The sequence below is a fragment of the Accipiter gentilis genome, chromosome 18 (assembly GCF_929443795.1).
Source record: "Accipiter gentilis chromosome 18, bAccGen1.1, whole genome shotgun sequence".
NCBI lineage: Eukaryota > Metazoa > Chordata > Aves > Accipitriformes > Accipitridae > Astur > Astur gentilis.
In genome coordinates, this window is record NC_064897.1 from 9,011,865 (window position 1) to 9,039,089 (window position 27,225).

Below are 27,225 nucleotides of genomic sequence, written 5' to 3' on the forward strand. Positions count from 1 at the left end.
CTCTCAAAGAAGACATTTGCATATTGTACTGTCTACTGCTGACTGTCTTACAGGTACTAGTATTTTTGTCCTCTGAACATGTAAATTATGCACCATGCATGCTTAGTGTGTGACTGTTTTTATTACTTAGTAACAGGCCGTGATTTTTTCTAGCATTAAAGGCCTGCTTTAGCATTTCGGGTAAACTGACCCACTCTGATTTTTGTCAGATATTAACCTTACCTCAGTTTTATATTAAGCAGTTAAAACAATTGTTGGAGAAGAAACTTAAAACCTACCAATGTGATCCCTTAGTTAAAGAGTTTCAACAAAGGTTCCTAACAAGATATCAAATATATTCCTGATACACTAAGAGGTCTATTAGTGCATCAGATATATTCTGTGCCAATATAACCATGGGTGTGTTTCTCCTTTTAGGTGATCTGTAATTCTGGTTCAGTAGAGCAACAGCCAAAATACTGCTGATGCATTTTTACACAGAACTGAATACACTTTGAGGAAAACAGAGCAAACGGCCACATTTTTTATCCCAGAGCTGGTGGTGTTCTCCTTACTGGTCTTTGTCATCATAAAGGAATTGATGATGAGCTGTTGCCTATATTTGTAGATTTTAAGGCATGATGAAAATACGAGGCTTAAACCCTCTCCTTTTAAAAATACTAATTTGCTTCTTTATTTCCTTTTATTTAAACAAAAGTGAGAGACTTTTACTGTGGTAATGTATCAAACCAAATATTGTACATATATCTGGTCTGGTGCTGGAATCAGCAATAGCTAAGCTGTGCACTGGAAGTGTGGACTAGTAGCTCCATACATTCATCCATTTTGCTTTTGGCATGTACACAGTGGATACGATTTTTGTTTGCTGGGATAAGTTAGTTCTCCTTGATTTTCTGGTATTTGTATTTAATTTAAAGTGCTAATTTAAAATTAGATGGCTTTTTAAATTTGGCAGTGATGTTTTTTAAATAATAGGGTAGTGTATTGAGTGGGGAAAAAAGCAGTAGATGAACTTCACTGTAGATAAATGTAAGGAAGATAAAATAATTTAAGTCATGCTTACGTGATGCTGAACTTGGAATGGACAGTTACAACTCTGGAGAAACCCCTTGGGGTCATTGCAGAGAGCTTCCTGAAATCATCAGTTCAGGATGCAATGGTAGCCAAAAAAAACCCAGTAGAATGCTGTGCATGATCAGGAAGGGTACTGAGAGCATGACAAAGCATGTTTTTGCCACTACATAGAATCCTGGTGCACCCACTTCTTGAGTACTGAGGGAAGTTCTGGTCTCTGCAACACAAGAAGACTGTAGTGGAATGAAGAAAGGTACAGAGAATGGCAACTCAGTGGTTAAAGGAATGGAACAGCTATTCTGACTGAGCTCTTTTTAAAAGGTAGGATCTCTTGAGTGAGGAGGTAAAGGCTGGAGTGGGATACCATAGACTGTTACAAAGCCATGAGACCATTGACTAGGCTGAACGAAGAACTGTTCTTCAAATCCCTAGCAGTAGAACCAAGGTGCATTAAAGACTAATAGGAAGTAAGCTTAAAACAGATGAGAAAGAAACCTTTTTCTTCTAACAGCAGATAAAATCTTCAGCTGCCATTAGCTCTGTCTGCTGCTGTGCTTTGCATTTGAAAGACAAACCTAGTAAAAAGGTGGACTGTGTTTCAAACAACAGTTTTAAACAGAAAGGATAAAGGTAAGGGTAAACGGGAAGGGAAGGATGAACTGACTTCTCATTGGGCTTAGCATAGGACAGTGTCAGAGTCCACCTTTGGTGAAAGAACAGGAGAATCAGCATCTCAGGAGATTGTGCGCAAATCACTGTATTTTTTTAAGGGGAAAGAAGAGCCATTACAACAAACTGCATGAACAGCAATTGTGAAACCCAAACAATTCACACTGCAGCTACATGAAGGGGCAGAAATTAAACCCTTGTGAGTGTGTTGATCGTGAGCTCATCATCTGAACTTAGTGAACTCATGTTACATTCCATTTTGGTTAATGTGCTCAACAACAGCACCATCTCCCTTCTGTCTCCATCTCTGTTTATTCCACAGCATTACTGGAAAGAGAAGGATCACATTATCAAATATTGCTGAAATTATACAATTACGTATGGAGTAAAACTGGATGGTATGATCCTGGGGAATAGAGATTTTAATTAAAACATTTTGCATTTTTCACGTAACAATGATATGCCTTTATGGCTTTAACTATTTTCCCCTGACTGCTTGTGGGGATTATTTGCCAGCTAATGTATTGGATTATTTTTTTCTACTGCTTGTTGGTTACGTTACTTATAATTGTGTTACACTTTTGCTTATAACAGGGTATTATTTTATCTTTCTGTTTAATTTGATCAGAGTTAAGAATGGTAAGCCATGAATGAAGTGCTTGGCGAGTATTCAGCCTGCAGAAATGGCATGTGCTTATGTGCCAGACCAGCTAAAAAGTTTCCTAAATCCAGAGGTACCTCCTGCATGTAGTCTTGATGGTGCTGCCATATCTTTTGCTTCCAAACACATAAGAGGAAAGAAACATCTAAATCAGCAGCTTAATAATAGAGGACTAAAGTTATTCTCCCTGTCACACAGAAGCAAAGAAAATCTTTATGATTCCCATGGAAACACTGACTGCTGTGCAGTGTGTTCTGCCTGTGCAAAGTTACGGGGTTTTTCAGTACATAGTCAATCTAGCCCTGATCAAAGTGACATTATACTGCATGAATACAGTGTTTTTAAACATGATCTTAGCATCTCTGCCATAGCTTTCTAAATAATTGTTAATTTATTATGAATTTGTGTCATTTAATTCTATTGAGTGCTAATTTGTTATGAAGCATTTTCTTAGTGTTAAGAAAATAAAATCTGAGACCAGAACATGACCTGACTTTACACTCTAAGGGGCATTAAGTCAGCAAAAAGGGCTTCTGGATTTTCTGGCACTCTCCATTTGAAGCATTGCAGTCACATGAAAACACCCTTGTCTGGGCTGCTTTTCTCACCTAATCAGAGTTTACAAAAATATAAGTGACAGCAATCATTTTACTCAAGTTGGTGTAGCTTGATATTAGTTTATTGCTGCTGTAAAGCCTGAGAAAATGTCTTCCCCCACCTCATTTTTTACATGTGCTTGAAAATTCACACTGGCAATGTCAAGTGTTCTGATGTTTGAAAGGGGGAGAGAAAGACTTGTTTCTGATATTTCTCATTCAGCTTAGGTAAATTTTTTGAAGTTTCTTTCCAATTTGCTTGGCTCTGAGAAGAGAATCAGGCCTTTAATAAGTGAAAACATAGAATATGTAAAGTATTTGGTACCAAAAAAAATAGTAGATACCCAGATTACAATATTAACGGGTTTTTTTTCTACCTTATATTCCTTGTCTTGCTCTTAGTGATGTGAATGCCCTAGGAGATGATGTACTTTATTTGTAACAGATGCATTCTGCAGATTGCTCAAGGAACAGCTCTAGAAAGAGGAATGTGGGGGAACATACAGTAGTGTCTTATAAAGACCCTATTAATCTCTGATAAAAATCTTTCTAGGATGTCCCCTGAGTTTGATGCAAAGTGATTTTTGCTTTTCAGTTTCTGGATTAATGAAAATAGAATAGAATAGTAGCAGAACGAAGCAGCTGTCTTATTCCCTTTCAACAGTTAATTTTTTTCTGCCCAAACCAAAGCATCTGCTCAATGTAATCCTTCATGTATCAAACTGCCGGGTTATTAATTGCAGTATTCTATTGAAAAAAGTGAGCTTTGTAGGTCCTTCTTTTTTTCTACTGTCAGGTACACTTGTGCACAGCATATTTATTACTGTCCCTCAGCTGGGCTTTTCAAATTTGTTTCAGTAAAGCTGTTAGAAAGGCAGTAAGGCAGCTTTCAAGAAGGACTTTCAATAAGTCTGTTCTAGCTGAAACCATCTTAGACATGATAGAAGTACCTCATTCAATGCTTTTGAATGGTGAACAGTGCAGTTCCAGAGTGACAAACCGTGAAGCTGCAGTGAAAATACTTTTAACTGGCAAACTTGGGCTCTGGAATTCTTAGTATTGTCACTAGGAAGCTCTGTTCCTTAAACCTAAGATTTACTAGTCATTAAAACTGTATAATGAACAGCTGCTTTATATGGAAATGTTAGATGTGTACTTTATTAGCCTTTGAGCTGTTGAAGCTTGCCTTCCATGTGAAAAAAATAAAAACTTAATCTGTCACCTTTCCTGCACAAAAATTCCTATTTTCTTAACCCTAGAACATTCTCTGGAGTTTCGTGTTAAGGCAGAAATGTGGGGTTTAGCTCATAATGAGCCATGACTTGAAGTACTGCTACAAAGACCCACTCAGTATGCTTTTATCTCTTATTAGGAAAATTGCTGCTTATGATGAAGAAATCCAGCATCTCTATGAGGAAATGGAACAGCAAATCAAAAAGGAGAAAGAGCAGTTTCTTTTGAAAGTGAGTGTCTCTCTGTTATTGTGGGCATGGATTCTGCTCCCACTTCCAGTGGTTTTATACTCATTCTGCATGTGAATTGAAAGCCCACAAAATGTGTTTCACAACAGAATAAAAAAACCACCATCATTTACCTCACTGCTACTTTTGTACTGGTCCAGGCTCTGCAGCTTCAAACTAAGTGACTTTTTGGATGGGAAGAGCACTGATGTCCTGTGCTCAGTGGTTGGCACACAGTAGCAGCTGTAAACTGAAAGTTGAAAGTCAACGGAACTACAGCCTCATTGTATTATCAATGCTGCTATAGGTCCAACTTCTGGTCACAATTAGGAAAAATGCTCTTTCAGGTTGTTGAGAGCGACACTAATCCTGTTGAGTTCTGCAGTCTCTGCTTTTGGGGAGGGGATAAGTTCTCACTGAAGAACAACAAGAGATAAATCAAGCGGTGGTAATTTCTGAAACTACCACAGCTATTTGCAAAGTAAACATAGGTCAGATTCTTTTGTCACTGCCATGGTGCTTCCAGAACACCTGACAAGGAATTTTTATGAAGTCTCCTTTAAATCTCCTCTACTGCTTTCATAGTCTTTTCTTTGGATTTTTCTGTCCTGTTTTTTCTCCTAAAACAAGGACACTAACAAGAATTCCCAGTATGCTCCAGGAAAGAGTCATCTTAGAATCATTTAGATAGGAAGGCACCTGTGCTACTCCTGACTTTCAGACTAGATCAGATTGCTCAGGGACTTGTCCAGTTGAGTTTTGAGTATGCAAATGATTGAGGTTCCACAGCTTCTCTGGGTGGCCTGGGAAGACCAATCATGACCTACTGGCTCATGCCTTTTTGTTGTCTTGAAAGCAGTCGTATGAATGAAACCAATACATGGTTTCAAACAACACATGGTACACAAAAAGTTGCCAAAACTAGTGGATATCCATCAATTATTGCCTCCATTCTCAATTAAATATGATATCTAAAAAATCCTTTTGTGATCCACATATATAAAGTATTTTTTGTTTCCTGACATAAAGTGTGTTAGAGCAAAAAGAGCCTTAATCAGCTGTCGAAGGTATTAGTCTTTTCACTTGCCTCACAGGGTAGTGAACCTGAATTAGAATTGTCAAGTTTTTTCCATTCCAAGCTGAGAGCAGTTTTTAGTGGTGGATGAGATAAACCGTTTATATAAGGTTAGTATATCAGCTGAAGGATAAAAAGTATTTGCAACTTTGCCTGACAGCAGTTGTTGTGGAAGAAGTGGTTTATATGCTCTTAATAGCCCACAACTGAAGTTGTATTGAAAATCCTAAAACAACAAAGACTTTTCCATTAGCAATGATTGTTGGATCTCCTAATTAGTTCTATATTTGAGGTAAAGCCGTTTCTTTCAAGCTTTTTCATTAAAGCTTCCCACTGAAGCTATTTACAGTTTAGTCAGCATTCACACTAATGGTTGTCAGGCACTCAGGAAGGTTTGTTTCTTGGCATGACTAATTTGGGATTTGGGGAGATCTGACTGTTAAATTCTTTCTCTAATGCAAAGTCTCACAAAGACTTTACAGCCTGGAGAGATGCATTGATGCCATATAAAAGGAGAATTATTATGGCTTGAGTGAAGAGCAGCTCTTGAAGAATACATTTAAAGAAATTGGTAAGATGCAAATAAGTACAAATTGTAGCTATTTGCGATACTTAATACCCTGCTGACTGAAGGTTGTACAAAAGGGGCAGTTAGTCTTTTTCACTTGGATATATATTGTTCCACATAAGAAGCCAGTTAACGTGCATTTGGTTACGTGTACTGCTGAAGGGGAAAAGCATGTAGGAACTGCTGCTGTCTTGCAGGAACTTTTATTTTTGTTTAGAGGAATTTTCCTGGGGACCTTAGAGAGTAGAAGCCTGTTGTGGAGGAATAGGACAGATTCTCAGCTGATATGAACTGCTGGAACCCAATTTTACTCAGGGGAGGTCTGACAATTTGTCTCAGCTGAGGAGTGTCTGAAGGAGTAATGCCAAATAGGACTGGGAGTTCCCAGTGATGGCAGGATACTTAGTGGACAGGTTGATATAGTTGCTAAGTAAATGACAGAGCCTGAAGCCCAGATCACTTGCTTATACCAGCAGGACATCTGTGACAAATTGTTGTTAGTGATGGATTTTAAAGGTAGCAGGTATTGTTTCTTTTATTTCAACATGAGTTTCTGTGCTGTCTGTCAGTAGCCTGTATCACCCATGTCAATCCTGATATCTTGTACGTGAGTTACAGTATAGCTCTATAATAATTTAAATTTGTCCAGGTTGTTTCATCCAGTGCATTCTTAGCACTTGTTTTTGTCAGCAGTTGTCTGGTTCAGGAAACCAAATGTGCAGAAAGCTATTCACTTTTTTGCAGTTTTTTTTCTGCTTGTATAGCTCTCTGAAACAGCTCACTGCTGCAACCGATGAGCATGAGTGCTAGTGTATAAGAGGATGAGGGTATATGTAGCTGGAAATGGGAGGATGCATTCTAGCTTCATTGATTTAGGTTGGCTAAGCTCCTAAGGCTTATACCTAAGGCAGAAGACCTGCTTCTGCTTTGTAGACTTGATACCTGCTCATGTGCAGTCAGCACATCCTGTAGCAACTGCAGTTGTTGAAGTTGCTGGACTATACCAGTTTATAGAAGCTCAGAGTCTAGATTCATGAGAGATACCATCCCTAAATTGAGTTCTATCAGTAGCTCATTATGTTCACTGTGAAAAGCTTTCCTATTATTTTCAAACCTGATGCCTTACGTCTCCTCCTGCTGACGCAATCGTGCTGTTCTGTTAATCCATTTCCTCTTTGAATTTTGCAGGACACAGAGAGGTTTCAGTCCTACAGTCAAGAGCTGGAGTGCAAGCTCCTGTCAAAAGAACAAGAACTGGAACAATTGGTTCAAAAACAGAAAAGGGTATTAATTTGTATCTATTTTTTAACTCTGATTTATATCTATTTTTTAACTGAAGGATCATTTTTATTTGTTCATATGATTTTCTTTAGGTACTATTTTAGGTCCCAAAAATGCAAGTTGGTGTGATGTGGTTCTGCCAGACTGTGACCCTCTGTTGCTTTTGTGTCCTGAGTGTAGATACCTGAACGCATTTAGAAGTGAAGTTACGACTGCTAGACTTCGATGCATGTGCTTAGGAAAAATGTTACCCTCTATTTCTAAAGCAGTTTTCCTTTTATATGATAAAATGAAAAAAAATGCTGCAGGTATTCTCCCCAGGTACTAGATTAATTTTATGAAAACGTAACAGAATTCCACTGCCTTCAGTGTGTTAGGAACTGGCTTAATGCCCAGACAGCTCAAGAGCAGAGAAACAGTGATTTGGGTCTTACAGTGTCCACCTTTGCTCAAAGCTTGTACCAGCTACTCATTTACTTATTTTGGACGATTCAGCACTATGAACTTGAAGTGCTTCCTCCTGAACAACCTGCTCCTGATACATCTCTCTGTGATAACTGTTTTATATCAGTGCATACTTCTCTTGAACGGTAACAGCTTGTCAAGTTCCTGTATTAAAGCCTGATGTGTTGTACTTCTTAAAATGCATGGCCTGCTTCGGGAAGCAGAGTATTTCTGCATGTGTAAACTTGCTGTAAAGTGTCTCCACGGTCAGTGCATGAATGACTGGCGATAAGGAAAGCGAGTAGCACTGGAATTTAAGGGGCTGAAATGGGATGATGTGAGACCAACTCCCTCTATAGAATATGAATATAAAATACATGTAAAATTCCTTTCCCTGGCAGCAGTGCCATTCCTGGGAAGTAGGAGAGAAGTAAAAGGGGAAGGGAAGCAAGAGGAAAAAGGAGTTTGAGGGCAGTTTCTTAGTTGTGTGTAGTTTTTAAGATCCTCTCTGAGGAATGAAGCCAGGTGCTGCTGAAGCTGACGGGAATTGTAGGATTCTACTTGAGTAAGAGGGGAGAGAAAACTCTAGCTTACTGTAATTATGCAAGTTTAGCTGATGAGGATATAGGACTGAACTAAAAGGCCATTATATAACTGAAATCAACTGCCTGATGGTAATTACCTTTGTTCAGTACCACTGTGAATCAGAATAGATGTGATTTTATGCAGGCTGTTTACCACAGTGCAGCACTATAATGAAATAATCTATATTTTGAAGATAACTGTGGGGCACAGAAATCAGACATTTTTATTGTGAACTGCAAAAATACAAGAAATTAACATAATTTTGCAATGATTATATTTTAATATTCTCCTTTTTTGATTATGGGTTTTTTGGTTTTGTTTGCTGTAAAGCTATGTTTAAAACTTAGTTATCAACCAGTAGTTCTATAAAACCCTTTTTCTGTGGTTCTCTAAAATATTTAGAAGCTTTCAAAGGCTCACACTCAATTTTAAGCCTGGTGTAATCAAGCAATAAAGGCAGCAGTTTCAGGAAGGTTAATCTTATGATTATGGTCTACACTGCCTCTTGTCTACTATTGCCTATCTTGGAGAATATAAAACAATGTCTGTGTTATTTTTATTAGTATTGTTTTTTATCTAATTTTATGTTTTCCTTTTCATTGCATTGTTTATTAGTAGTAATATTACTGTGTTTTGTATTTTATTTGTAATTTCTATTATTTATCATTTCCCCTCTCCTTTATGAATTTGCATGAATCTCAGCAAGGGTGCTTTTGAAGGACAGGATCTTCATACTACCATAAAAATTAAACTATCCCATTTTATTTTTATGGAAAGGAAGCTATGTTGGACAGATGGAATTCACTACTTCTAATGATGTGATGAGTGAGATAATTCTATTCAGATGATTAATGGCATTTGAAACTTTTGTCATTCAACCAGCTGATTGGTATCCATTGTCAGTCTTACATGCAATATTTGATTATTTTTTTTCCTGGTATAGCAGCCTAGCCTGTTTATTTGAATGCTGAACTCAGTGTAGTTAGACACAGTGTTTTGTACATATATTTTTCTAATTCCTAATGAAGATCTCTGACAGTGGCTCTCATCTTTCCTCAGATCTGTTTTTATGATACTATAACCCCACTCATTTTCTGGTATTACTCTTCATTCACCTAGATATTAATGTGTGCTAGGTTTACTTCGACCCATCTAATGTTTTTCTTATCTAGAGCGCTCTGTCACTTTCACCTCCTCCTTTTGGATGGAAATATACTTTGATAATTAAATCTATTCTTGCACATGGTAATGGTAGCTTGGTTTAATTACACCTTCCAGGCTTGATTATATAAGGGAACCTCTTGGGAGTAATACAAATGCTTTTTTCCAAACTTCATTAATAAGACTTTTTCTTTTCTTTTTTCTTTTTTTTTTTTTTTAAATATGATCTAATTATTCCTGTTATTATAAAAAAATGTGAATGGGAATTTCCAGACAAGATGAGTTCAGTGTTGTTTCTGCTGACTTAGCCAGAGGGAGTCTCCTTTATGAGGGTATTCTGCCTGGCGTGACTGAAATACTGATCTGATTCCATGCTGACTGGCCTTCTGTAGGCCAAGATTCCTTTGGCTAGGCCTTTTTGCTGGCCACCATGATCTTGAATTATCAGCTTGCTCTACATGGCTTAGATAAAGCACAAGGTATTCTCAGTAGTGTTCCTCCAGGGATGTGTGATGGCATGTCTCAGAAGGAGGCACTGAGGACAGAGGATGTCCAGCATAACATATAGAGCACAGAATCTTCTATTAGGGGAAGAAAGTAGGTGTGGACAAGGTAAAATGCAGGAGAGTTACTGGGCTTCCCACATAAAATGATGGGTTCTGTGCTGATGACAGCCACGTAAGAGCATGATCTTGGGATTCTGAGTGAGAGATCCATGAGAACATGGATCAATAGCACTCAAAAAATGCAAATCAAGTCACAGGATTGTTAAGAAAGGCATAAAGAACAAAATAATCGCCAGCCTTACAACACTGTATAAATGTTTCATCTTCCACATGTACCTGAAATAATTAGGAAAAAAAAAAAAGAGGAAAAAATACAGAAAGGATGCTGAGCTGAGAACAAGGGAATGCATGGAGAGTGCATAATGTATGTGTCTTTGAGGGACAGTAATAGCTGTCCTCAGCTACAGTTTGTTTGTATTCCTCCCATTTTTGTCAAAGAGAAGAGAATATACACCCTTGGCTCCTGTGTCTGGTTGACCTGTGGTAATTGGTTAACTCTTTCTGCTCCCTAGATTTTCTTAAACATGGCTGTGGGCCGTGGGTCTTTCCCAATCAATTTTCATCTGCTTGATGACCATGGGAGCCAATCTGCAGCTCCAATAAGCAGCCAGAGCCTGTAGAGTCTATGCCATTCTATACCAGCTGAGCATCCACCTAATGAGTTATTCCACTCTACTGGGAGTTGTTTAGATGAATGCTTTAAAAGTAGTGTTCAGTATCACTTGAAGGATTGTATAGATACAGTGAGAGGAAGGAGCTCTGTTTTGCTGTGAAATAACCCTTTCTCCTCTTCTTGTGTCCTGGGGTTTAAATATTATGAGCATCTGCTATTGAGCATAGTTTCAACATAACTGTTTTTCTCACAAGAGTAAGCACCAGGATTTATAGCAAGTATTTCTACCATCAGTACCTATGATTCTGGGAGCTGATGATGGCTACCATTGCAGTTACATTTCCAGGCCAGCCTCTGTGTAAGTTTTCAGATGGCCGTAGTGCTGTGTAAGTGGGATTTCTGCCTGCAATATGTTGCTCTTAAGCTTTTTGAAAGTTCATCTTTGTGTGATCACTTTTTACTTCTCCCCAAACCACTCCTCTATATAAGAAAGTCTTGTCTTCTAATACCTCAAGCATCTGGTCTTTTACCTAGAATAGGTAACTTCGTTCTGTCAAGGAGTGGAAGCAATACTCAGGAACTGAAGTGATCTGTCAATGTAAACCAACATTGCTCAGCAGTAGTTTGATGCCCAGCTAGTCAGTGTTCCATATGAGCTGTGAGCCTGCTGAGGCTACAGTTCAGCAAGTGTATTGAGCTGGTGCTGCTGCTGAGATAAGTGCTCCCACTCTACTCTTTCTCCTGACCTTTCACAATCCCAGCTAGAAAGTATTTTCTGCTTTTGTTTTGAACCTGGGCCTTAAGATTGCATTCAAAACCGAGACTAGAACAACAGTGGTGCTGTGGAGCCTGAACGGACTGGCAGAGCTGGATAGGGAGAGATTTTGGTTTGGGTGACCTCTGTTTTTTGTGATGTGCAAAATGAGAGTTCTAACAAAATCCTCCACTGTGTCTCAGATCTGGAAGATGGAAGTGGTATCATTGTAATGCTCCTAGTACATTTTACATCCCTTAAAATGCATACTGAAAAAAATAAAATAAAAAATAAAAAAAGCTTTTATGTCTTCAGGTCAGCAGTGCCTTCCCTAATATGAAGTGGATTAATTTTAATCTACTTAACTTTTGCTCTGTCACCTTAATTTGCTCGGTTAGCCAGGGAGAAACAGGTGGAACTTCTTCACATACTAGAAACCACTGTCATCTGCTGTTATCTGTTTCACAGGGAGGGTGTATGTTTCCTTTGTATATACTTTGGAGGGTGAATATAAAAGTGAATAAAAAAGCTCTAATTCACACTTCTTTGCAGATTTAGCTGAGGTGGCAGAAAGGTTACTGCTTGTTGATATTACTGGGGGTGGGTAGGTTTATCAGCTGCCAGATTTAAATCTAACAGTTTTTAGGCATAACTCTGAATTGCTCTGTGTAGGTCTTGTCATTGTGGGAAATTGTCTAAAATAACAGTTGCGAATATCAACTAACTACTGCTAATCTGCTCTGTAAACACCTTTTTTGTGGTTTTTCCTGGTGCATTTTTAAACTGGATGAAATTCAATCACAGAGCGGAATGGCTTTGGTTTTGTGTAATGTAATTATGTCTGTATACAGAGCAGTGGAAGAGCAGCATATGTGTGTTACTCATACATTGACTTTGATAGAAATAGCTTCCTATTCAACTAACCTCTAAGACTTGAATTGAAAGCCTCAAAACCAAGATGCCCCAGTTAGTTATAATACTTTCTGTTCTCTTTTCTTGCATCCCAGCTAGAGCAGCAATGTACAGAACTTCTCAGTGGCAAAGAAGAAACCAAAGTAGAGAACACCAAGCTGAAGCTGACTAACCAGGAGCTGCTGAGAGACCTGGAGAGAACATCTCACGAACTAAGCCTGGCTCAACAACAGTTACAGGTGCTTCAGGAGGAGGCGACAAGACTACACGAGGAGAAGGAAGTGTAAGTCTCCAGCTGCAGTGATTCTAGTGCATTCGCTTAGTGTGCCAGTGAGCCTCCTTTTCAGGGTATTCAGTGCTGTGATTTAAGTTCGTGTCATGAGGAGAAACCACCAGCAAACCAAGTACAGTTCTAGGCATTTTTCCCCAAGTAATTCAGCCTGTTTTCTGTAGCGTATCTGACTTCTACAGAATCTTTTGCTACTTCTTCAAAATGTTAGTGTTCTCCCACCCCTCCATTTGTTGAGGGTGATTGGAATTAAAAATCAGTTTAATTGGTTAAAAATTATGTCTTAGTTTTGAAATACCAGTGGGATTCTTTACAGAAATTACAGTTGTGGCACATGATGCTCCATCCTCCTCAAAGATAAGTCTATCTGAAGCTTGCTTCTCAGAATGTACTCTGGCTATGAGACGGCTAGGATGTGCTTCTTTTCTTCATCAACAGCAAGTCTTGTACATCGTTTCTGACCAAGGAGCCTGGCCGGCAAGATAAAACGTAGCTTATGCAGCTAAATCACAATTCACACAAGGCCTTATGGCAATCCAGAACCATCATTTTGGTGTTTCCAGTTCAAATGTTTTGGATTTCAGATTCTGACTCTGAATTAAAAAATATTTTTTGAAAAGAAATATTTACAATTCATATTTTGAGGGATAGAAATGGCCTTTAAGTAGCAGATCAATCTACCTGTGTTGCTCCAGCCTTCTGCACAAAGCAAGAGTTACATTACTCTGAAGCTGTAATTGGCAGAAATGTTCACTGAAGTCCATTTAACAGAAGATAGTTTTAAAAAAATGCTCAGGGATCTGTAAAACCCTCTTGTTGCCAATGGAGAGCACATGGATGGCAGACTGTGGTGCATACCTTGCCAGACTATACATTTCAGCAATGAACTACGTAACTCAGATCTGTGGCTGTTTGGCATATTTCAGGATAGAGCAGAATATTAGATCAAATGTCATATTTCTGTTAAGCTTTGTGCCAAACTCTACTTTGTTATTACTAATTTAATTTCTCTTGGGTGTATAATTAATGAACTTTGTTGCTAAATGATTGTTAAAGAACAGCCACTGCGTTTAGAACACTATTTTTAGTTTTGCATGTTTGATGTGTGTTTTGGAAGTAGACAATAGAAATACTCCTCCTCAAGGTGGTTTGTTTCCTCTTTGAGGCCTCTCTTTTCAGATCCAGAGCAAAGACCGTGGAATGATCTGGTTTTAAAGCTACAGAGGAAATCTGCCCAGTGGTCAGACTGCTGAATAATACTGCTGCATGTACAAAGCACTTTGGATTCAATAGTGTTTTATGGAATTAGAGCTCAGCCCCACTCAACTGCACAGTGTTGCTTTAAACATCTGTATCAGTCTGGTAAGACCAGTGCTGTTGAAGCAGGTGTAATGTTCAGACTGTGCACAGGAAGAACTTGAGGCTTCACTGAAAGGCAAAAAACATTTAAGGCCAGACACGGAGTTGCATTAAGACAAAGTAAATGGTGTAAATCTAGTGTAAAAATCTGAGGCGCTCTGTCCAATGTTTAAAGCTGCATAAGTGTTAAGAACTGAAAACAAATTTTAGAGATTGTAGATGTGTGAGCCTGACGTATGGTTCCAGCAGCAAGATAAACTCTAATTTTGGATAAAATTTTACATGGCCTTTAGTGGCCATGAGCAAGAAGGATTTCAGCAGTATGTCTTCTCTGAATGGTGCAAGTGCCAGTATCGGTGTATATTAAGCTCTCTGGATGAAGAAATTACAAAGCTATAATTTTTTTAAAAAGAACCTCTACTCCTTCCTCTGCTAACTCAAACTGCTGTGATACTTGGGCCTTATACTGAATGAACTTTTTAAAAATTAGTAACCATTCATGCAGAATAAAGTCGACAGGTTTGGAGAAGCTGAAGTCCCAAATATGGATACTCCTAGGGGGAAGCATTTTAATGGTGTTATTACCATGGTTAGAACAATTTTATTTCTCTCTTTTCATTACAGGGAGGTGTACCGAGTGACAGAAACCTTACAGAGAGAGAAGTCAGGACTTCTGAAGCAGCTGGATTTTTTAAGGTAATGCAGACCTTACATTCAAGAACTTCTTGCATCATTCTAAAGAGGTACATTAAAGGATGAAATTATGTTGGGATATGTACTGGGTGTCGGTGTCCCAGTGTTGGCAGCGGGGTGCTGCGGGGGTGGCCTCCGTGACAGAGAGGAGAGGCCGGGGCTGTCCCATGCCAGACACAGCAGGTTCCAGCCAGCTCCAGTGGACCCACCGCAGGGCACGGCTGAGCGCCACAGCCAAGGTGGTGGTGTCTCTGGGAAAGCCTGGGTAAGAACCGGTAGAAAACACTTTGCAGCAGTTGCGAGAGAGACGAGTAAGGAAAAAATGGGTGAGAAACAGCCCTGCAGACACCCAGGTCTGTGAAGAAGGAGGGGGAGGAGGTCCTCCAGGTGCCAGAGCAGAGATTCCCCTGCAGCCTGCGCAGATCCCATGCAGGAGCAGGCTCCTGGCAGGAGCTATGGTCTGTGGAGAGGAGCCCATGCAGGAGCAGGTTTTCTGGCAGGAACTGCGGCCCCAGGGGGACCCACACTGGAGCAGTCTGTTCCTGAAGGACTGTGCCCCATGGAAAGGACCCATGCTGGAGCAGTTTGTGAAGGACTGTAACCTGTGGGAGGGAACCCACACTGGAGCAGGGGAGAAGCGTGAGGAGGAAAGAGAAGCAGAGAGGAGCTGTTATGGACCAACCACAGCACCGCCATTCCCCATCCCCCTGCACCACTCAAGATTGGGAAGGAGGTAGAAGAGTCGAGAGTGCAGGAATGAAGTTGAGCCTGGGAAGAAGGGGTGTTGGGGACAAGGTTACTTTAGTTTTGTCTTTGTTTCTCATCTTCCTACAGTTGAGTCTGTTTTGTCTGTGATGGCAGTTGATAAGCAATCTTCCTGTCTTTATCTTGACCCACAAGCTTTTCCATCTTATTTTCTTCCCCAGTTCTGTTGAGGAAGGGGAGTGAGAGGGCAGCTGGATGCACATCTGGCAGCCAGTCAAGGTCAACCCGCCACAGGATAATGACACAAAAGATAGCAAAAATGGTTACATATGGAACATGCCCTGTTCTTGCACACAGTAGAAGGCAGTACATATGAAAGATTGCTTTGTTTTGGCAATTTGGTATTGTAGGACAATCTCCATTTCAAAAGTAAAAAATAAAACAAAACAGTGGTGAACTGTTGTAAGCTGCTTCTGTGGTAGAAGCCTGGCTGCAGGTGACTTGAAGCTTGTTAAAAGGCTCTGCTGTTTCTGAAGTGATGGGAGTGCACCCAAAACGAAGATTCTTTCCCCAAAATGTTTATTTGTAAAATTATATCAAAATATAGTTAGCTGAATTTCTCTGTAACATTTCTGTATTGATAGACTTCAAAGTTTGGAGTTGTGTTCAGTCAATTGTGACCCTCTTTTCAATGTGGAGCAATGTTAGTTTTCGTTTGCTTAATGGTAAGTTTGCATGGGCTATAGATTGTACTTGCCTGTAGGCCTTCATTCACTGCACTTCCTTCAGGAGGCCTCATTTTAAGTTACCTAAAAAGTTCCCATACTTGAGGAAAGGCTCTTACTTTGCAGTGTGTTTCCCATAGGCCACTCCATGTGGTGCGATCTTGCCTGCTGCTGGTAATGGGGCCACAGATGGAAACATCTGACAGCAGAAGTTGTTTCTGTTCACCAAGGCTGTAATGGCTGCTCAGTCTCTTTTGTGACCAGGCCAGCAATAGATGGAGACAATGAATGATGTACAATAAGCAGATGTGTTGTCAGATCTGATCAGAGCTGGCTGATTGCCTGGAGTCTCCATTTCTTGACATTTTCATCTTTTCTGCAAAATGAAGGGAAGATGGATGTTTTCCTAGGGAGACTTTTCCATGGCAGCCACAACCGTAGCCCTCAGAGGGGCATAGCTGTCCTTCACAGCTGTCACCAGATGAATAGAGATGGCGTTCATTACACCCTCTCCACAGTAAGAAGCCATCTTTACTGTGAAAACCTTTAAACATTCTAATCTAGAGTAAGTGAAGGCATATTGACCAGAACTGATTTCTATGTATTAAGGCATTATTTTGATAAACTACAGAATGAGGGCCAGATGCCAGCTGGCTTTAATCAGCATTGCCCTACTGGAGATTCAGTGGCCCAGACAGGGAACTGTCTGTGGTAAGAATATAGATAAAGTATGATGAAGGGTGGAGATATGCAAAGTGCATTTGTCTTGCCTTTTACACTGCCAACTGTCCAGTTTGTCTGTTAGTGTTGAGTAGAAAAGTCAGCAGTTCTAAATACTTGGCCTCAGTGTTTCTTTTATTTGTGTTCTCTTTGCAGGGAGAGGAACAAACATCTCAAAGATGAACGTGACATATTTTTACAGGTAAACAGCTGTTATTTTCAAATCCGGTGTTGAGCAAACGCATATCAGAACAGCCTCAAAAGAAGGGGATCAGAAGGCTTTGCAGGCGACAGACTCTTGAGCTACTTAAATCTCGCCCCCTTCTTAATTTATATAATTTTTTTTCTCACTTGAGAATAAGATTTTTAAATTTGAACAATTTTAAGAGCTGCATTTTTAGAATTATAAAGTTGGAGCCATCTTGAGGGAGATAAATGTATTTTATAAGAAGCTAAGAATGCAATCATGAGAGTATGAAATAACCTAAAAATTGGACAATTAAGTTGTGTTAATCTATTCAGTCAAGAAGAGCTAATATCCTGAAACATTCATACAACAGTACAATTTCTGAGTACCTGAATCAGTACCTGAATACCTGTCAGTACTGGGTAAGGGCAGAACACGTTAACTTTTTAAGCACCGGCAGAGAATGGGCCCCTAAGAAATCCCAGAAGTACCCTGACTTAAGGAGACTAAGGCCACTTAGTTTACACTTGTTTGTTCTTAGTCCTACAGGAAGCTGCTAGTGTAAAAAAATATATTTATTGACTTCTTTTCATGACATTACGCTGTTTAATTGTGGTCTGCTTAGTTTACAAAGCAGATGAATTCTTGCAGGATCTGGAGTTTCCGTGTTCTGATTGTTCATCAGTCAGGATTTTGAAGCATTTATACCTGTAGGATTTTTTCTACAATTTTTTTCTTTCATATTCATTGCATTATTTAAGCATTAGGAATGAAGGCAGCTAACCATAATGAACAACAGGAGTAAATTAGTAAGAAGAATCTGTATTTCTGCAGAAATGCAAAGCAAGTGTTCCGAAAGCCAGCTGGAAGCAAAGATCAGGGTCTGTCATTGGGAAATACATAGAGGGCAAGATGCTGCCTAACAGGTAAGAACTTTTTTTTGTGTGTTCCCTGTTTGAGTACGATGAGGCTTATAGAAAGGTGATGTGGAATGTTTTCTTTCTGATGCCTTTGGACTTTTCAAAGCATGTATTTCTAATGTGTCTGTCACTGTAAGATTACTGTGTTTTTTAAGAAATTTGGAAAATTTTTGAAATAATGAAATTTATTTGGAAATAAAGAAACAAATTTTCACATAAAACAATTGTACTGTCTGCAAAGGCAAGAGATTTCCCCATTGTGGATGAGTATATGCTGGGAGGCACAGGAGCTGTCCCATTACACTATGTTGATGTGGTACAATGTCCTTGGTAACTCCCTGAAAGAGTATACCTCCTCCCCTCTTATTGTAGAGGGCAGCAGTCCTGTTGTAAAGTATGGGATGTGGAACCGGTAAAACATGGAGAATTTAATTCTTAGCTGTGTGGTCGTAAACTTGAAATCAACAGGAACAAGGTGGTGATGTCAGTGAAACACTAGCATGTTTCCTTTGAGTCAAGAGGAGCTGGAAAGAAGACTAGTATTTAACTTTGAAATAGCAGCTGCGGCAATATCCCTGCAGGCACAGGGTCATGAAGTGTAAAGAGGGAAAGCTTTTGGGACACAGTTCAGTACTGAGAAGTGGAGCATAATTGGCAAAAGCAATTATGGCACAAAAATCTAGAAAAATTTAGGTGGGAAGGACCTCTGTTGTCTCCAGTCCAATCTCCTCTTCAAATGGGGATAACTCCAAAACTAGATAAGGTTGCTCAGGGCCTTGTTCAGTTGAATTTTTGAGCATCTGGATGGAGGTCCCACAGCCTCTTTGGGCACCTGTTCCTTTGCTGCACCAGTCTCATGAAAACATTTTGTTCCCTGTATCAAGTCAGCATTTCTCTTATTGCAGCCTGCATCTTTGTGCACATCTGAGAAGACTCTGGATCTGTTTTATCTACACTTCCACTTCTGTTGAATCCCCACTTAGCCTTTTTTTCATCCGTATTAAACAAACCCATGTCCCTCTTACCTGCTAAAGAGAGAATTAGATTGCATATAGAAAGGGTCTGGGTTGGGGGGTCATTTTATTCTTGCAGAATGGGGGCAGGGGGGGAGGAGGAAGTCACAGTAGGGAAATTTACTTTAGCTATTCCATGAGGTTAGAAGTGAGGCTAATCTTATGGTTTGTATTCTGGTTCAGGTTTTCCCCCAAGTTATTAGCTTTATCCATGCTACTTATAATTATCAAGCATGCTATATATATATATATACATATATATATACACACACACATTGTATGATGAGCTGACTTTTCAGTAGACATTGGACTGTGAATCTACTATGCCTGCTGTGAGTAGTAAAAAACATGGGAGATTAAATTCAGTTACACTAGAATAAAACACTAGGAATCCAGGTCCAATATATTTTTGTGATGTACTTACTTTTTTTCTCTGTCTAGCCATTCATTTGAAGATGATGATGTTTTCAATAACTCAAAGAGAAGGAATTCTGCTGGACTGAATGGAATTCTATCTGTAGAGCCTGATGCTGGAGCCACTGGAGGAATGTCTAAAGCATCGCATCTCCAAAGAATAATATCAATTGAGGAAGATCACCTACCCCAGCTTCTTGACAGGCTGGTTGATAAGCAGCTGAACAGATGGACTGGAGAAGATGACAATACTTCTTCTGAGATGGAAATGGATAAGAAAAACACAGAACAATCAATGGAACACTCACCATCATCTTCTAGAGAGCAGCCTGTAGGGAAGGAAACACTGTCAAATGTAAGGGGGCAAAGGGGACCTCACCTTGAGTATTGTGTGCAGTTCTGGGCCCCACCATGTCAGAAGGATGTGAAGGTCCTTGAATGTGTCCAGAGGAGGGTAACCAAGCTGGTGACGGGGCTGGAAGGCATGTCCTGTGAGGAGCGGCCGAGGACTCTGGGTTTGTCTGGTTTGGAGAAAAGGAGGCAGAGGGGCGACCTCATTGCTCCCTACAGCTTCCCGAGGAGGGGACGTGGAGAGGGAGGTGCTGAGCTCTTCTCCCTGGGATCCAGTGAGAGGACGCCTGGGAATGGTTCAAAGCTGCGTTAGGGAGGTTCAGACTTGATGTTGGGAAACATTTCTTGACTGAGAGGGTGGTCAAACCCTGCAACAGGCTTCCTAGAGAGGGGGTCAATGCCCCCTGCCTGTCGGTGTTTAAGAGGCATTTGGACAATGCCCTTAACAACATGCTTTAACTTTTGTTCAGCCCTGAAGTGCTCAGGCAGTTGGACTAGATGGTCTTTGTGGTCCTTTCCAACTGGAACTATTCTGTTCTGTTCTATCCTATTCTATAGGACTTTGGAAAACATGAAATGGTGTTGAAGGATAATGCATTATTCTTGGAATCCAAAATTAGTTTTCTGTTTTTAAGTTTGAAGCATGACAAATTAAGCCATTGTATGAAGAGGGAGATGGAAATACACTGCAGATAAATGTTGAAGGTGCAAGGAAGGGAAACTCAGCCTAAAGGAGTGCTAACAGTAGACAGTGTGTGCCTAGACATATGTCTGAAGGACTGTTTAGGAGAAGTGAAGTTAAGCCTTGTAATAGATGACACAAGAAAATCCACTGAAAGGTAGCAAGGTAGCAATTGTCTAAAAAAAGCAGCAATTCTTTTTTTTGAAAAGTTGGAGGGTTTTTTGCCAAAAAGTGACATTTCTCATATTCTGATACTTTTGAATCTGAGAAATAAAGACAGCAAATGTCTTTACTTTTTAATTATTTTTGAGAATAGTTTTAATTAGAAAATAGAAATCCAGATTTTTTTTTCAGCTCTAGCTTCTATGTGCATGTTAACAGTGAATTCACCATGCAGTAATAATACTTAAAACAATATGCTGGAAGGTACATTTCTTTGGAGTCTAAAGTCCTTCTTGCACTGCTATTGCTTCAGAGCTAGCTGGGTTTGTTTTCTAATTTTAGTATCATTGTTAAGTATTACTCATTTTTAGATTCTTGGAGCACATATTAAAAAGATTAAAGTATAGGAAAAATAGGTATGCTTGGTCATAATTATATGGTTCTTTTAGAAGAAGCAAGCATATCTTAAAAATTATGATAGAATTATGCCATGGTTACATAATAACTTCTAAGTGGTACTTTTTAGTAAAAAGTCTAGGGCACAGAACAGAGCTTCATCCTTTGAAATGATTTAATGTAATCCATACTTTTTGTTTGCTATATGACTTATTTTGTATCACATTTTCAAAGTATGGCCTCATTGGACTTTAGGACAGCAAAAACCACGTAGGTCATCAGGTCTGGCTAGGACAAACCTGTCCTGCCTGCTCTCTTTCAGCAGTCATGCCCCTTGAAAGGACATACTCTCAGGTGGGTAGGAACTGGGCATGCCCTCAGAACATGTTTCTTATACATTCCCCGCCCCCCCCCCCCCCCCAAAAAAAAAAAAAAAAACAAACAAAAAAAACACAAAAAAATCCCAAAAAACCAACAGTTGAGAGCAAGCACGGAGGGGAGAGAAGAAATCATAAAATGTCTCCTGCCTGGTTGTTGAAAATGTTTTGTTTCAGTTTCTAAAGATACATTGTGAGGGTGAACAAGTTCATTTCCAAAGGTCACTTAGAACTGCCAATTCCGTTAGGTGTTTTTTTCTATGAAATGTCAGTGCCTTAGCCTAGCCCTTAGTTTGGGTTGGTTTTTTGCTTGTTTTTTTAAAATTTAGTTTAAAAAAAATACAGCAGAATCCTCCTTTCTGATAAACTCTCTGTCCATGTGGCACTGAAGTATTTGCATGGTCCTCTTGGCCTGCTGACTAGGCCTGCCAATGACGATTCGATTGATAGCATTCCATTGCTTAGGGCAGTCTCTAGGCTGTCTAAGTGTCTGACCACTGCCATTTTATGTGAGTTTCCTTCCATACACCAGCTGTAGTCTGATTAATTTCTCATATAACTTTGCATTTCCTAAATGATGGCTGTTGGGATCACCACTTTTTGACCATGAGATTTAGACATCAGAAGTGATCTTGTTCCATACAGTGCTTGCACACTGATTCCCTCTGCTGACATCATGCCTGGGCTAGGAGGAGTGATATTCAATTAGTAAGTGTTTTCAGGGCAGCTCTGCATATAATCCTCAACGGAGCTGAAGAAAACTTCAGAAAAAGATAACTCCCTGCTTCCTGCATCATGAGTTATGAGGTGTGAGTCTCAAAGCTGTATGTCAACTAGACTGTCTTCTGCAGCCAGTCCTTCTCTCCCCTCATGTTTTTCTGCTCAAAGGATCTGCAGTATAAAGGAGTGTAGGATCTAGAAATACTTGAGCAAAGGAGGCAGAATGATTCCATGCAGTTGTTACATATGTAGCTTACTCAGATGATACGAAGTCTTGTCATTCTCTGTTTTACACTAGGAAGACAAAGGATCTGAGACAACCTGTATTTTTCAATTCATCGTAATTTTTGTTCCTGTCATCTACATGGCTTTGTATTACTGCATTCCATGATCCCATTGCGTACTGTACTGAACTCAGGCTCCTAGCTGCTGGCATTAAGCCTGCTCATTCACTATACATTCACAGTCATTTAGCTGCTTGTCCTTTATGACCTACTGCATCTAATAGGCAGGTAAAACCAATGTAAATTTTTTTCTCCTTTCAGAAATGTCCATTTTTGTCCTAGGGAAGGTGACTTCTGAAAGCGTCTAAGAATTTGCAGCATGAGGCCAGTAACTGCTCTTTTATCTGGGAGTTAAGAGTCTGTAGAACATTTTTCTGAGTGGCTGTTAAGATAAAGCTGCAGTTAGCATAAGCAGAAATGTGATTGCAAAACACCTGAAGGAACCATAATGGAAATTAAAGCAAGGTTTTCTGTCCAAAACCTCTGCCCAAGATCCAGTTCTTCTCCCCTCTGTTCTTTCAGTATGGAATACAAACCACTATGTTTATACCTGCCATCTTCCACATTTGTGTTAAATTGCACAAAAACCAGGCATGTTACTTGACCTGGCTACTGTTTATATGAAGGCCACTCCAAAGACACAGCTAGGGAACACTTTTTCAGACTGCATTGTAAACTAAAGTAAATTTACATCCCACTGCTATTCCATTTTCCCATCAATACTTTGTTGAAGCAGGCTATGAAGTAGCTTATCCCTTAGTATAGTGTTCAGATGCAGTTTTAGAATCAAGTTTGATTGTTAAAGTTGTTTTCATGAGTGGACTTGATATATCTCAATGAAAAATGACTGCCTGTTATGTTGGGAGTTGAGCTGAAGGCCTCTGGTGTCTGAGTCTTAGTGCTACTGAGGTGTGTGTGTGACCACCAGGGACAAGGTATTTCAGGTCAGGTACTCCATATATTTAGTTATTGTTCTCAGAAGCACTGCGAAAATGGTGCCAAGCTGATGATTGTATGTTAACTTGTTTTATTTCCCAGAGCACACAAACTAATAGTCTGGGAATGTTTTTCAGCAGAACTGAAAATGTGCTTTATATAGGTGTATGTGTATTACTAGCAGCCTATACTTGCAGTGGAGTTTGGGATTTTAATAGAAAAGAAGAAGTGAGCAATGAGGTAAGAAATCTCTCTATAGTTGTAATGGGCTATTAGCCCAACTCATGAAAGAGACATGTGGTTTTGTCCCCAAAACTTACAGCAGTGAATGAATTTTTTTCTTACTAAGCAAGACAGCACCTCAAGTTTTTATTTACTTTTTTTCCCCATTTAGTGCAGCTCTCTATTGTTTCTGCTTCTTTCTGTAAGGCTTCAGTATATTTGCAGAAAACATTTGCAAGGCCAGACTTCAATGTCTCATTCAAAGGACTGTCAGGCAGTGAGCTCGGTTCTGATGTTTTCTTGAAGTCAGCAGTCTCAGGGATTCTGTACCTCAGATGCCTGGCAGAGGGCCTCCCCTCTCCTCTGTTCCCCTCCACTGCCCCACTCCAACAAACTAATGCCAGGAGCATCCATGATCTTGTTCCCCTTCTGCAGCATGAAGAACAAACTTGCTATTTCCCTCTTCCTCCTCCACCTTTGCACAAAATAGGAGAAGGGGCCAGCTAGGGCACACCCTGCAAACCAGCTGGTGCTACAGCGTTCTCCCCTAAGCAACTCCTGATCTATGTACAAAGGTCTTGGGAATAATGACCTACTTGACAGAGGATATAAATATTCCCTCCAGCATGCAGTAAGCAGGACGTGGATAGGCAGAACAAATTGTTCTTCCTTCTGCTTAAAAAATCTAAATGACAGAAACATAGCTGAATGTCTACAGCCTGACTACCTGGGTCTAATTCTTGCTCTATCTCTTTCCCCCATGCTTCTGCCTGTAATGTTAAAGAGATACAGAAGTGCAGTAGTTCCATGGAAGCTCTTGGCTCCACAGTAGTAGCAGAGAGAAGAATCTGGTGATAGATGGCATAAGTCAAAAAATTATGGCATTCCTTCTGTTACCTAGGTGAAGATGTGCTGTTTCCTCTGTGTCATTGGTATAGGATGAAACTACTGAGCAGAGCTGTGTGAAGCTTTATGAGTTTTGATTTGCAGGGATGAACATAAACCACTTTCTTTAAGCAATTTCATGCATTTTTCAACATAGTCTCCTGTCAAGGTTCATATTCAGTATACTTCCAGAGCTCAGTCCAAATCACTGCACTTCAAATGATCTGGAATGATGCATGGCAAACATCTGAAATGCTGAGTTATTTTAAGAAACAGAATATTGCTTTATGAGTAATGGAGAACATGATAGGATAAATTCTCTTCTTTTTCCCATCTCAGCCTTCAAGACAAGGCAAATTGGAGAGGCAACAAGATTTATAGAACAGTTGGAGACTAATGTTTGCTTTTACTTGAAGGAGGAGAGAATAAACTCTGTCCCAGACCGCTTATTCAAGATTATTTTTGTGGGCAATTCAAGTGTTGGAAAGACTTCATTCTTAAGGCGATTTTGTGAAGATCGTTTTTTCCCAGGCACAGCTGCTACTGTAGGTAAGTTTAAGAAACACTATTATTATTTTTGTTCCAACAGTACTTAGCAGTTTCTACTGAGATCAGGCCCTGTGTTATAAAACAGAAACATATAGATGTTGTAAAAGCCATTGTCCAAAAGGAAAGTAGGACATGCAAAGTGAGTTCTCCTAAACTGGGAAGCAGATCATTGATGGAGAGGTTTCAGAGTAAATTCCATACTGAAATCCTGGCAGCACTGAAATAAATCAGAAAAATCCTATTGATTTCAGTGAAGCTAGAATTTCCTTGTAGATCTCGCTGTTCTGAAACTGATATCCTGTCTTCTGGGCTGTGCTGTACTAACCATCCCGCCTCCATACCCCATTTCTATCCCTCTAAGTAATCTGATTTTGTTTTAAAGAGAAAGTAGAGTTTCTGAATTATGTTTGAAGATTTAGCATTATATTAAGCACCAAAGAAATATGTTGGGCCAGTGTTTTCAAAGCCAAACATTTCAAACCCTACGTTGTACTTACATTGCCTGAAGTTGTAAACCGAGCTTTCGAAAGTCAGACACATAATCAAGGTACGAAAATGTAAGTATAGGTTATTGCAATGCAGCTGATTTACTGTAAATGACCAGATTCATTATACTTAAGTCTGTATTTAGGCCTTACTTATTCTGCAGCAAATATGAAATAAAGCTTGTTCACAATAAAAGGTATTTAAATTAATGGATTTGTCTTGCATTTGTGACAATCGCAGGTGACCAGCTGCTGTAGTTCCCTTGGCTGACAAGGTAGACAAACACCTGAGTTTAAATGTCTGCTAGTATGTTGAGTGTCTAAGTTCACATTAGAGTCAGGGAAGATCTAAGATCTTAGCATAGGGATTTAAATTAATTTTGGCACTATGAACTATTTCACCTGGTCTTCAGCTGCTCCCTTGGAAGAGAGCAGGTCTCCTGGGTGTCCTGCCAGGGTGAAACAGACATTTTGAATACCAAATGGTATCTCAGATTGCACTAGGCGCCTGTGAGCAAAACAGCTGAATTCTACCCCACCCTCCTCTCCAAATTAGTCCAGTCAGAGGAGCCTAGGGACCAATTAATCTGACCCTTGATGCCTACTTCAGGGTGAGCTTAGTCATTTCCTAGACTCCTAGTTCTTCATTGACTAGATCTTCATTAACTGTAATGGGAGCTTAGACACCTATATGCAGTTGCCTACATTTAAGAGTCTGGTGCTATGTCCTATCCATGTTGTCTTGTAAATGGCTGATATGCTTCTCTAGACTCTGAGGTCTTACACAGTGTCTGCAATTGCGTGAAGGTTCCAGAGGAAAACCACAGGAATGTACCTGACCTTTTCATCTTTTGGCTGGTCATCCAGTGTTCTTGCAAATGCAATGGCAAGAAAGTATTTGTCATAGCTTTGATTTAGTCTTCACATCAGTGAGTTGTAGACTATGGCTGGCAAGATACAGACTGTTGAAAAGTCAGGTGAACAACCTGGAGAAGAGTCTTCTCATTGACTTTTTACAGAATAGCTCAATTTTTTTCCTTTGAGATATAAGCAATGCATATATCCTCCATGTAGATTTCTTAATTGCCCACTGAAGGAAGGCAGGCTTGAATGCTTCTTAATTAATGCCAGTGGTAAAAATCCCATGATGTGGAAAATGGCCCCAAAGAAATTGTTGATGACATACTGAGATCCCTTCCAACCTGAATTATTCTGTGATTCTATGATACAGTACAGTGTGATACAAGAAAATGCAGGTTGTCATTAGGAGGAAGCAGTGACTGATTGATATTTAAGACTCTAATTATTGTTATAAATATCCAGAAGATATTTATATCATCACAGGTTAGAGAAATTGGGAAAGGATTCATTTAAAAGTTTAGATTAATTAATTTTTGTCTCACCTCCATTTAGCCACATAAAAATTAGGGGACTAACCTAACTGTAGTCACCTCATCTATATTCAGAAGAGGGGAGGTGGTTCTCCACATAGTCAGTCCATCTATCTTCAGCATTTATTTTATGTTCCACTGTCCCCTTAGTGTGGTGCCTTGTGTTTTTCCACTAACTGTAGAAGGTGCCTATGTGGCTAGCTCAGACTAAACGCTGAAATTTCATACAACTGAAGTTATACAGCATGAATTCCAGGCTAAATGACTTAGACTGCTGTGGACTGTCAAATGGACCCTTGACTCATGTACCCCAATTTGGAAAGTTACTTATCTTACAGCTT

General features: G+C 39.6%; 1 protein-coding gene across 2 annotated transcripts in view; it reads left to right on the forward strand.

Annotated features, from left to right (window-relative positions):
• The window catches only part of CRACR2A (calcium release activated channel regulator 2A), a 63,451-nt gene that overhangs the window by 25,688 nt on the left and 10,538 nt on the right, over positions 1-27,225 (forward strand). For both annotated transcript variants that reach the window (XM_049822274.1, XM_049822275.1), the window contains exons 6-13: positions 4,373-4,463; positions 7,292-7,387; positions 12,515-12,702; positions 14,692-14,763; positions 17,067-17,112; positions 17,932-18,023; positions 19,472-19,799; positions 24,876-25,008. In XM_049822274.1, the coding sequence (XP_049678231.1) occupies positions 4,373-4,463; positions 7,292-7,387; positions 12,515-12,702; positions 14,692-14,763; positions 17,067-17,112; positions 17,932-18,023; positions 19,472-19,799; positions 24,876-25,008 (1,046 nt within the window). The remainder of the gene's footprint in view (positions 1-4,372; positions 4,464-7,291; positions 7,388-12,514; positions 12,703-14,691; positions 14,764-17,066; positions 17,113-17,931; positions 18,024-19,471; positions 19,800-24,875; positions 25,009-27,225) is intronic.